The sequence below is a fragment of the Magallana gigas genome, chromosome 9 (assembly GCF_963853765.1).
Source record: "Magallana gigas chromosome 9, xbMagGiga1.1, whole genome shotgun sequence".
Taxonomy (NCBI): domain Eukaryota; kingdom Metazoa; phylum Mollusca; class Bivalvia; order Ostreida; family Ostreidae; genus Magallana; species Magallana gigas.
Genome location: NC_088861.1, coordinates 34,302,175 through 34,315,043, shown reverse-complemented (window position 1 = coordinate 34,315,043; position 12,869 = coordinate 34,302,175). Strand labels below are relative to the sequence as shown.

The 12,869-nt window shown below is 32.1% G+C and overlaps 3 protein-coding genes across 3 annotated transcripts; 1 reads left to right on the top strand and 2 right to left on the bottom strand.

The window, feature by feature from the left end:
* Window positions 1-2,866: 2,866 nt before the first annotated feature.
* On the top strand, window positions 2,867-4,191 carry LOC136271643 (putative nuclease HARBI1). Its single transcript, XM_066072028.1, has 4 exons — window positions 2,867-2,980; window positions 3,159-3,248; window positions 3,341-3,505; window positions 3,963-4,191. The coding sequence occupies exons 1-4, from the start codon at window positions 2,892-2,894 to the stop codon at window positions 4,189-4,191; spliced, it is 573 nt and encodes a 190-aa protein (XP_065928100.1). The 5' UTR covers window positions 2,867-2,891.
* A 152-nt stretch (window positions 4,192-4,343) lies between these two features.
* LOC136271645 (uncharacterized) lies at window positions 4,344-6,869 on the bottom strand. The gene is made up of 5 exons (XM_066072030.1): window positions 6,833-6,869; window positions 6,527-6,586; window positions 6,061-6,117; window positions 5,123-5,191; window positions 4,344-4,843 (listed from the first exon to the last, which is right to left on the bottom strand). Exons 1-5 carry the CDS (start codon window positions 6,852-6,854, stop codon window positions 4,638-4,640), a joined length of 414 nt encoding a protein of 137 aa, XP_065928102.1. The 5' UTR covers window positions 6,855-6,869; the 3' UTR covers window positions 4,344-4,637.
* Window positions 6,870-6,878: 9 nt separating this feature from the next.
* On the bottom strand, window positions 6,879-8,965 carry LOC136271644 (nuclear apoptosis-inducing factor 1-like). Its single transcript, XM_066072029.1, has 6 exons — window positions 8,583-8,965; window positions 8,195-8,290; window positions 7,905-7,971; window positions 7,390-7,471; window positions 7,191-7,235; window positions 6,879-6,976 (listed from the first exon to the last, which is right to left on the bottom strand). The coding sequence occupies exons 1-6, from the start codon at window positions 8,741-8,743 to the stop codon at window positions 6,963-6,965; spliced, it is 465 nt and encodes a 154-aa protein (XP_065928101.1). The 5' UTR covers window positions 8,744-8,965; the 3' UTR covers window positions 6,879-6,962.
* Between the last annotated feature and the right edge of the window lie 3,904 nt (window positions 8,966-12,869).

Sequence of the window (12,869 nt, the reverse complement as noted above, 5' to 3'; positions counted from 1 at the left end):
GATTAAAAAGTATCTCAAAATAGTCACAGGAACGCACTTTGCCGTTAAGTTTGAAGTGTAGGGTAAAGTAATTTTATTAGTACTTCCGGACCAGACCTCTTTGTTAAAACACCAGTGACTAAAAGGCCCAGCCTATCATGTGGCTGTTGCACATGATCGGAATTTTTTAAACATTAACAACGTTTTAAGTTTAAGTATATAATGATCGGTGCATGTGCATTACATGGCACCAACCATTCACAGGATTTCTGGAGACCGTTTCACTAACGTATCGTAGATCGTAAACGTAGACGTAAACGTGAACGTAGCACGTAAGTGCGTTTCACTAAGAGTTGCGAGTTGCGAGTTACGATGGAAGTTGCTCTTAAGTCTACGAGCAGTCAGGGGCACTCTTAAATTGATTTACGTGCACGTAAACAAATGAAAATGGCCGCCGTGTTTTTATTAGGCCTAGCAGACGACGAACAGAGACAACTAATAAGAAGAGAACGTGTTTTTCGAGACAGAACAAACCCCTTAGACTTTTTGAATGACACGGAGGTGATCGAGCGGTATCGTCTACCACGGGAATTTCTTTTCCGCCTCATAGATATTGTCAGGGAGGACATTGAGCCGGACACTCACAGGAGCCATGCACTGTCAGCTTGCACACAGGTGAATAAATTTACCGAAGACCGAGTCCGACTATGTTTATTTAGAGTTATCTGCCGTTATATATTTCATTTAATGAATGGTACATGTAAACACGAAGGAAAAATACAACATGCAGTCAGAGAAACGTTTTCGTACTAACTGCTATGATACAGAGACATTACTCACCAAATATCTTTAAAATTTTAATTTGTTCAACCTTTTTTTTTAATTAAACATTGATATAATATAAGATGTAAGCGTAGACCAGTACTCAGTATGCACATTATGAAAACCATGCAGAGGTGATAAAATGTACTATTTTAATTTCGTTCACACCAAGACACATCGATCTAGGGCCTATATGTAATATTAAACTTTAAAAGTCTCAGTTGAACAATAGGCCCATGGGCCACATCGCTCACCTGAGAAATAATACGCATGATAAAATCAGCTGTATGGAGTCATGATACAAAATATCAAGACTGCCTGGTATAATACATGTAGATCCTGTATGTTTCCCCCTGAATATTCTTATATTTATAATCTAGTCCCTTTTCTAACCTGATGATATAGGCCCTATAGTCATAATACATTCAGCATTGCAGTTCTCAAAAAGACCCTAAACAATTGTTTATATACGGGATGTAAACCTACATCAAACTCTGAACCCCTTGTGAGGCCCAATAATCGTCCAGAGGCCAATGTTTAAACAATTTTAAAGAATCAGCAATATGTAAAAATGCTTGCATATAAGTAAAAGCATATATGATGACATTTCAGTTTTTGTGAATAATTAAAATGCTTTCCTTTGAACAACTGGATCCCCAATGTGGCCCCACCCTACTCCTAAAAATCTTGATTTGAACAAATTTAAAATCCACACTATCTGAAGTTGCTTTCACTAAATTTATAGCTTTTCTATGCAAATATTTTTTAAAAAAAATTAGGATAGCCACGAACATCGAGCCCTCTTAACTCAATTTTATAAATTTTCAGAATGATAGTCAACACCTTACTTCAATGTATGTTTGATTAAAGAAAGTTAATAATGGAGGACAGACGTGCCAATAAACTAGACATTAATCTAAGCAGGAAATGATGACAAGACGAGCATACATGTGTTTATTTTGTTTGATAATGTAGAGTTTAGGCTTAACCTGACATTCTCAGACCAGTCAGAGTACGTGTAGTTGCAATATAAATTTCTTTTTAATAAGAATAAAATCTTATAATTTAAGCTGAAAATTTCGAATTTTAGTTTTATATCTCCACAAGGAAAATGGTCCAGACGGTATTGCCTGCAATTTACTTAAAGAAAAATCAGTTCTAACAGATTACTCGAATATAGTGGGTTTTAATCCATGTACAAATGTATCTCTAAATTTGGCACCTAATTATCTCTCCTTGTAAAAGGGTGCGGTCCTTATTGTCCTAAATTTGAATCCCCTTAGCCCAATGATGCTTTATGCCAAGTTTGGCTGAAATTGGCCTGGTGGTTCTCGAGAAGATGTTGAAATTGTGAAAAGTTTACAGACGGACGACAGACAAAATATGATCAGAAATTCTCACTTGAGCTTTCAGCTCAGGTGAGCTAAAAAGTCAGAGAGAGAGAAAGAGAGAGAGAGAGAGAGAGAGAGAGAGAGAGATGCACCTGCAGACAGAGATTATAGTCAAATAAAACAATCGTTGATCAATGTCAAACAGCAAGACCATATCTCTCTCTCTCTCTCTCTCTCTCTCTCTCGTAATACAAATGCAATTTGAACATCTAAAGCATTCATACATATTTTTAGCTGCACTTTATTTTATTCTGTAAGAGAAAATTATTGATACATATTTATGCACATATTAAGCAATGAGAAATTTAATTCATTTTTCAAAGGTTCTAGTGACCGTGAGGTATCTTGCAAAGGCGTCATTTTTCTCCGAGTGTGGCGATTTACACGGCATTTCTAGGGCCAGTGTTTCCAGAGCTGTTGATGCCGTAACAAAGTCAATTTGTCATAGACTTGACAACATCCACTTCCCAACAGGTATTTTCATAATAATTTAATTTTTTTTTCATAAATTAATTAATTAACTAATTAAAAGAGTACGAATACCAAAAAATTCTCCAGATTAAAAAATATTTTTCTAATGTAAATTGTTTTTTTTTCTTTCCAGAGGAGGAAGCAAATCGTGTTAAACATGATTTTTACCATTAAATAGCTGGATTCCCCAATGTCCTTGGTGCCATTGATGGGACTCTCATTCCCATTATGGCACCAAAGGTGAATGAGCCAGAGTATGTGTGTGGAAAGGGATATCACGCTATGAATATCCAAGTTGTTGCAGATGCATGGCTAAGGTTTGTATACAAAATGAATAACTTAATTATGTCTTAGTAACAGCTCTCTCTTTCTTTCTCTTTCTTTTTCTCTGTCTCTCTCTCTCTCCATTAATCTACCCTTCAACCAATTAAAACTATTCATTCAACGAGAAAAACATGTAAACCGCTATTAATATGCTTTTTTCATTTTCCATAGATTTACCAATGTTGTGGCCAAATGGCCAGGATCAGTTCATGACGCCTTCATGTTTGAAAATTCATCACTCAAGGCCAAAATTGAAGCTAGGTACATGTACAACAATATTCTTGTTTAAAATTATGTTATTTAAAGATCTTTGTTTCGAATATGCAAATAACCGATTTCATGTTCTTGAATAGAACTGATGGTTGGCTACTGGGGGATTCTGCCTATGGACTGAAAAAGTACATGATGACCCCAAAACTGAACCCCTCTACTCCAGCCGAGGAAAATTACAATGAGGCCCATAGTAAAACACGGGTGGTCGTTGAAAGAGCCTTAGGTGTTTGCAAGTCTCGCTTCAGGTGATCATTTCTTAAAAAGAGAGAAAAACACATGACAAGATCGTGTTTAAACAATTGTGTATTCAACAACACCAACAAAAATAAATACATAACAAATACATACATGTATGTGTACTCTTTCCTAACGTGTATATAACAACCAAATGTAATAAATTCACATATTATAAAGAAATATATCACTTCTACATACAAGTATTTATATATTTGTTAATTGCATTACATGTTATGAATTGGATTTTAATGATTGATAATTAATTTTAGTTGGAATTTAATTTATTAATAACTATTTAATTCAACATTGCACATTGAAATGTTTAAAAAGTTCTTCTCTATAAATTAAACAGTAAATCAACGAGATTTTAGTAAATTACTAGTGAGTAAAGTCTTTACTAATTAAAATTAATTTTTATGTCATTAAGTAAAGTGGAGTTAAATCAGTAATATGTTTTTGCTACAGGTGCCTACATAAGTCAGGCGGCATGTTACTATTTTCCCCTGGCAAATGTGTGCAGATCATTACTGCAGTAATGAAACTTCACAACATGTGCCTTGAGATGAGGTTACCACAAGACCCTGATGTGGATGTTCAGATTCCTGACCAGGTTCTGCTCCCACCCAACCCAGCACGAGTTGACCAGACTGGACAAGCAGTCAGACTACGTCTAATACAGAGATTTGACAATTAAATACTTATTTGGTTGTAATGGCATTCAAAACAATTCATCGTGGTCAACTTTACATATTAATTATTCCTAAGCCTTCACAAACTTACTAAATTTGTAACTGACACTTTGCAAATACAATGTATATATAATCTATATTTTTTTTTGGGGGGGGGGGTTCTAATTAGAATTGTAATCTTTAACTTTATATACATGTACATATCTTACATTGAAGCCAGACAATATAGCCGAGTTTAATTTATCTAGATAATCAATATATTCGCGCTTCACAAAATTAATAACATACCCACCAAATTATATCCCTATGAACTTTTTAACATTGCTATTTATTACTTATACATGTATTAACATTTGAGAGAGTCTCTATAATTATAGCTATATTTTGTATGAAAACAATATCAATTGTTAGATGAATATTGATATACTATAGTAATCTCGTGATAAGTATCTTAATCTGTTAAATGTTTGTTAGAAGCAATGAGCCCTCTAATTATAGGAGACACTGATGGTGTTACAAAGTGGTCGGCTGGTGTTTCCACTCTCCACTGGACATACTGTTCCAAAAGCTCCAATTTTCTCTTTTCAATTTCTAAATTTTCTCTCATGATAGCCAATTTCTCCTCCTCTATTTCAATGTACCTCTGCTGATTCATACCTAAAAAGCATGTTTATAATTTAATACACAACAATGCATTTTTAGGTAGGAATTGATTTATTGATATTTGTAACCCCCTCCCTTTAAAAAATAGCTATTACACTTCTTCTTTAGCCAGTCTTCCAGAATAATCAATTTACCCCTTTCTAAATTTACATGTAGTTCTATATTAAACTTTATGAGAACATTTAAGATTCTTTTAATCATGAATAGGCAAAACAGTATAGTTTGTTAAACAATATGAAATTAAAATGAAATTTTGTGATGTACTGTACTTACTGCTTTCTGGAGGGACTCTATTGACTTTCTTTCTGTTGTTACATGTAACACTACCTTCTGTGTAATGTTCTATAAATAGCATGCAATTTAAGAATTAGCATATGCATCAGATATGTGTTTTAGAATGTATATTAGTGTTAATGATTACTGTATAAATTAAGATAATATTTAATAATTTGTATATCTGACCAAATGATTACAGCTAATTTGTAAATCTAGTTATTGCCATTGTTATAAAGGAATTCCATATATATTGAGAGATGTGAATTAATTTGTTTGAATTTCAGATATGAAAGAATTGAGCAAAAAAAAAAAACAACACCAAAACTATACTCTATTAAAATATTTTTTAATGATATTTCTATTGGATTTTTTATTCATTAAGTTCATCATTTTATTCATATAAAGGTGAAATTTATTCCTACGCCAGAGGTTTCAACCAGACGCGATCAGCTGTCTCCGTAAGTCTCTCTTGCTAGACGGAGATTAATGGAGACAGCCAAGCGTCTGGTTGAACGAGACTAGATCGAATTGATCCAATTGCTTGGATCCATACGTGTGTTCAATTTTTAGAATAATTTCGATTACTGATACATAGTTTGATGGGATTAATTCAATATTTAAATATGATTCATATGGGGTACTTTTCTAGAAATTCTTCTCGAAATTTTCAAAGCCCGATAATTCATATTATGAAAATGTGCGTAATTCAAATTAATACAGATTAGAAACTACTTGCCACGCAAAATTTTAAAATAAAAAATAATCGATAAAATCAACTCCGTCAGTACTTCAGTACTTTGATTTTACTGTCAACAACACTAATGAACAACCATCATAATCATGGACATGTTCTAGCATAAAAATATAAATGGAATTTGTTTATTATAATAATTAAGTTTTACCTTATACTTCAAATACCACTTAATTTTACTTACTACTGGTAAATGCAGTTGTTGGGGATACAAGTACTGCTGGCTGGCTATCCTCTTCATCTATAAGTATGAATGTGTTGGAATTAAGAACATATGAATATCAAACCAAATTGGTTTAACTTTTTTCAATACTGCATGTCATCTAAAAGAAGAAAAGCAAACAAAAAGTTGAATATTCAAGTTATATGGAATGAAACAGTTTATGCAATATTGTAAATTTAACTGATCCATTCCAGGTTTCAAAATTGTACAGATTGAGGTAATTAATTCCTTATAAATAAATTTGCTGCTATTTGAAATAGAAAAAAAGTCTATAATCAAATATTTTGAATAAAGAAAATTGATCAGATATTTTGATTTCAAATCAATCTGTATTCAAAGTATCAATTCATTATTTTTTACAAGGTTAATTATTATGCAACAGTACATATACTGCATGTCCAATACATGATAAAGGAATTGTACTTACTTGAACATGAAGATCTACTGTTACTGGTACATGTAGATTTCTTCTGTGTTTGATAGAAACCTGCATGGATAATTCAGAGATTTAGTACAATCAATCATTCTTTACAATACATTACTAATGAACAATCGCAGTGATGTCAGATGCAAAATAAAAGTGAGGGGGCTAGAATCATCAGAAATCTAGACAAGCCAAAAAAAAGTTTTTGTTTTGATTATGTCTAACAATGCAAAATAAAAAGTGTGGGGGGGAGGGGGGGGGCTAAAACAATGCCTATGAATTGGGCATTCCAGATCCAAAGAAACTTACTGAAGGATGATGGTGCCTCCATCCCCACCTCTGGTTAATTGTCCAGCTCACCTGAAATGTTACATTCTGTCAGATTATCGTCGGAAACCCGGTAAGAGAAGCGAGACAGTCCGTTGGTTTCCGAAGATAATCAGATATAGGTACCTCAATAATTATCAATGTTTCTTTATACATAAATTAATTATGAAGATATTTTATATCCCTGGGAAAAAAGTTGTATAGGTTTGTACATAATCAAATATCTGAAAGCCTTTACCATGAAAATATTTTTAAATACATGTAAATTATTCAAGAATTCAAATCAAATACAAAATTTATTTAATTTGGAATAAGAGTCTTTTTTAAAATATATGTATACCATATCTTCTCTTTGATGATTCTTTCCCGCAGAGAGTACCGGTATCTGAAAAGGAGGATAAGATGGTTGAAAAATAATTGCTATGATAAAGAATCTCAGTATTAAGACCTTATGTTTCTTTTCAGATCTTGCATATCATTCACTTAAAAAAATAATTACAAACTGTACGTAATACATGACTTTATCTATATTTGGTTACCTGTGGACAAACTGGCAGTGTCTAGCGAGTCGAATCCCCCCTCCACACCAGAAATAACATCATTAGATAGGACGGAAATGATCTAAAGATATTGTTTTAAAATTAATAAGTACTACATGCATTCATGTAGCTTTATAAAAAAAATTTTTGAGGTTTTACAGAAGTTACTATGACAAACTCCTTAGTTTAAAAAATCATAATTTGCCATAGATTTCCAGTCAATATATCAACTATATTCTATGTCCTTAAAATGAATTTATTGACATAATTTGATGTCAGATAGGATGTGAGGAACAAAAACACACCAATTATTTATCATATCAATTGTCACAAGAAAACATATCTCATTTCCAATGACAAAAATACAATAATGTACTCTTTTATTAAAAATATTCCAATTTTCACAATGGTGTCATTTGATAATGCTTCTTAAATTTCAAGGTATGTATAACAACATACTTACCTTGGTTATCAATTGATTAAATTACAGTTTATTTACATTGTAATTGCTGTACCTTTTGCTCCCAACACTTTAGTTCTGGAGGGGGTGGTCCACCACCTGTCTTTTTGAGGTCCAATTTTCTATTGAATTAATTTTAATCAAATTATCATTCATGCATTTATTTTTTGTTAAAATAGATCAAATCATCTCTCTTTTATTATACTCTGGTCTGATCCATTTTTAAACATTGGCGTACTACATATATATATGTAAGTGAACTAATTTTGACCCCCCCCCCCTCCTCATTTCATATCAAAATATTCAATAGCATGTTCATTGCTATAACTTCTATTTTTCTCTTACCTACTGGCCTCCTTCTTTTTAGTGTGGCTTTGGAGATCTTGCCATTTTTTCTTAACATCCTTCAAATTTCTCATACATGTTGAACTGGCGTTGATTCTATATTATCATAAATGGATATTTCAATACTGTGATACATTATATTTATCATATTTTTTAATTTATCATGATCACACCATGTCAATATAAACACTGTTATTATACAAGTAAATTTTAAATGTATACAGCCTCTTAAATGTGGTGTCTGATTTCATGATTATCAAACACAGAGAATATTATATATTTTTTGTAAATAGAAAAAACAGAACTTGAGTAAAATTAATCTTTTTAAATGTGTATACATATGAATATTTCATTATTTACGATGGATGACAAGTACATATAACGTTACCTCTCAGCAATTTCTTCCCAGACTCTCTGTTTTTTCTGGATGGTGAGCGATGGGCTGAATTTCCCTCGAATTACAGCCCATCGCTCGGGATCTGTAACGAGATCCACCAGTAAACTGACGGACGACTCGTTCCAGTTCGCTTTGCGATTTAAATTGTCCATTTCGTGGATCGTGTTGATCGTCTGTCAAAGTTTGTTTACGTCTGCTTCGTGTAGAAGACACCTCCGTTGACTGAAGAGTTCCGCAAAGTTGGACGTAACTCGCAAATCGTAAGTGCTACGTTTACGATATGTTTAGTGAAACGCTCGGATACGTGCACGTCCGGAAATCGTAAGTGTACTCGTACGTTTACGATCTACGAATTGTTAGTGAAACGGTCGCCAGGTTTAAATTGTGTTCTTCTTATTCTTTGAAATATTTATGCTACACTGCGTAGTATTCAGTTAAAAACTTCAAAATGTGGTGCATTTTTACAAATCAAAAATTGTTATTAGGGATCGCGCGCTTCTTACCGGAAATTTTATACCCCCCCCCCCCCCCCAAAAAAAAAATAAATCTGTACGAGTGAAAAATTTAAGCGATTTTACCTGATATGTGAGTCACGATTAACAAGTGTTGGCCAAATTATATTTGATTCATACAAATTTCAAATGTTAAATACATTTTGGGAGACCTTTTAGTATACATACATGTATACGTCGGTAAAAATAAAACCACCTATTTAATCTTAATTAAGCAACAATATTTATCACTCAAATGTGATGTCGGTCGATAACTTATGATTTGATGTCTTTATCGAGCACTTATTTTAATATTGATATGAATTTTAATATCTTTTCTTAATACATCTTTCAAAAATAAAGTATATTAATTTTGTTTTCCAACTCATTTTGAGATAATTGTAAAACAGAAAAACCGCACACAATTTTATATAACAGCTATCATGGTAAATTTGTAATTTACATCTAAACTTCATAAAAAAGCAATGAGTACTAATATATTTTTAATTCCACCGTCGACTTTCTCTATTCTTAGTAAAGGAAACTTTATACTAGATAAAGAACAATTAATTCTATTATTTTCTTTCATGTATATATCTATGATATGAATAAAACAAACTCTTGCGCGTGCCAAATATGCTTTTCTCATGTAAACCTACATACATAACAATTACAACAAAATAATTTTTTTCGATAAATTCTTTGTCACTATACTCAGATTTGGAATTAGGTTGTAATTCGTCCCTAAACATTTAGAGCATTCATAGGCATATTTTGCTATTCATTTAAATATTATTAAGGAACAAAATAAAGGATACTTTGAGCAGCCCAATCTTTGATTGTTGTATTTCAAATGTTTTAACCTAAATAAACACGCTTAAAAAATTAATTATTACTACTTTTTCTTAAAATTAGGTATACATCGTTGGAAAGGCAAAGAAATTAGAATGGTGCTAATTGGTAAAAGTAGATCCGGAAAAAGTGCCACTGTAAATACAATTATTGGAAGAGGACAAAATCACTCGAGGAGATTGTTTGTCACAAGTGAATGTGTGCAAAAACGTGCCGTCCGTTTCGACCAACAAATTTCTATTGTTGACACCCCTGGTATATGTAAATCTGACACACCATACACTAATGCGAAGATTCAAAAAGAAATTCTAAAATCTATAATCATCGCATCGCCTGGTCCTCATGCTATTGTTTTGGTCATTAGTAACACAAGCTACACTGACGACGAGCACAACGTCATTGAGTATTTCGAAAAATTGTTTGGAGATGATATCTACAAATTTTTAATTATCCTTTTTACAGGAAAGGATTATTTTGATTCCAAGGAAATAAGCTTAAAAGATCATATCAAAAGCCTTCCCTTGAATCTTCAAGCTGATATTGGCAAATGTGAAGGGAGAGTCATTGCAATCAATAATAAACTAAAGGGCGAAAAGGGAGATGAACAAGTAAAAGAATTGTTGACAATGATTATTAACAATGTCGAATATAAGAATGGTGAATGTTATAACAGTAAGATGCACATGGATGCTGGAAAACGTCTAATTGAAAGAGAAGCCAAAACGAGTCAACTGGAACAAGACACGAATGTGTGTGAACGTAAAAGAAGAGAGAAAAATCAGACAATTTAAAAATAAATAAGCACAAATACATGTAACCACAGAACTAATAAGCGTCAGACGCCTTTCGATTCTCCAATACGAATTTATAGTCTTTCCTTTTATTTTAAATTTGAACATCAAAAAGTATATAAACATATTTCCGAGCTGACATGCTTCATGATCGTTCTCTAAATTGTTCAACTACATTTTCTCAGTTGAAAAAGTGTTCGCACAGTTAAGGCTAAAATTTTGGAAAAGATTTTTTTGGATAAACTTTGAACTCATGAATATATCTATGATATGATAACTCATGACAACTCATGAATATTCATTAGATATATTTTTTTTAACCTTTATAACATCTATTAATAGTAACTGATTACTCTTTGGATTTGATTTATTGCTAAAGATAGTTAAATCAAATACAAAACAACTCGCATTAAGGAACATTATTTACTTATTTTTAATGAAATCATTTAATGTCCTTTGGTTTCGATGCGCTGCCTTAGCTGCTAGCAAAATGACAGGCATGGATTGAAACAGATGCACCGAGATGTTATGGAGTGATAAGATGCATGTGGATGTCTAAGTATGCAAGAGATATGGTATGTATTGGACGTATCATTTCATAAACTTACAAAAACAATATTATAAGTAATGCAAACGCAGTAATGTCTGCTATAATCACAAAGGGATGTACGGATCGAGATGTGTGTTTTCCTACTACTGTACATTTTGTAAATAATGTGAAGTTTTATTTAGTTAACTAATGTACTAACATATCAATTTGTTACACAAAAGATAAAATATCAATACTTAATTTGCATGCGATATATCATTTAAAAAAAAATATTTTAAGAGCATTCAAATCATACCCGTTGAAAATGTCTTGGACCAAAAAATGGCGATTGCGATTTATCAGCTTTTTCCATCAGACAACACATTTTATATGAATACAAAATCTTCCACATCGATTATTTAATCAGCGGCACCATGCATGTAACAATGTAGCTGATAAGTAGTGCAACTGTGCAAGACTGTGTTGGTAAAACAAGATATATAACAATTATATAGTTATGTAAACAATTTCATGACATCAATTTTTTTTTATTTGCATGTTGTACCCAATAACTGCGAGAAATAATTTTTACTCTTACAAAATTTAAAATTAAGGAACCTTAATATTTATTGAGAATGAAATTGATTTCAATATAACAGTGTGTCATAATTACTTATATTACTTATTATTTTATTAAAAGATGATGCAATATATATATATGAATATATATGTGAATAGAAACTTTGGAACTGTTCATTTTCTTTTTTGATTATTATACTGTGTGATATCACCTTTCACTCATTTTGGATTATATATATATATATATATATATATATATATATATATATATATATATATATATACACACACACACACACACACACACACACACACACACAAAAGAGAGTGATAGTTGTGAGGTTTCAAAATGTGTCACATCTTTAATAACTGATCGACAACCTAACAGACTGCATACTGATAAACTATTACTTGTTTTGCTGCATGAAATTTGAGTTCAAGTCAAAATATTTACATTTGCAAATATGTATCCTTGTATGAACCTATAGAATAGCGAAAAACTTCAGTTCAGTATGAACGCTTTCATGACGTCACAATGATCATTGCACGCGTTTGTTGATTGGATTACTGTGAATGTAAAATCCCGGTAATTTGAACAATTCTGAACAATTTGCCTTTTTCATATGTAAATATAAGTAACAAACGGCATTTTTAAAAAGTTCATAGGAATATGAACTTGAATGGTTCATGTCGCGGTGAACTTTTTAACTTCCTGTTTATTTCTTAATGAACTGGTAATTTGATGATTTCAATTACGCCGTAGCTTATACATGTACCTTAATTGTAGGCTGTTTTACTAATTGCGTTATGTAGAAGAGGTGAACATGGCGGTCTGCCCGTGTCATGGTGTAATTGATGTTTGATTCCATGTATGCTCCAGTGACTCATTTTTTTTCAACCGCTGAAGCACCTAAGTTGAATTCATCCAAATGCGCTTAACATGTTTTTGGTAAGGTTAAAAACACACAGTGCCTTACATATTTTGTCTGTGGGTGGAAATTACCCTATGTTTTTGTGTGTTTTCATTATACTTAAG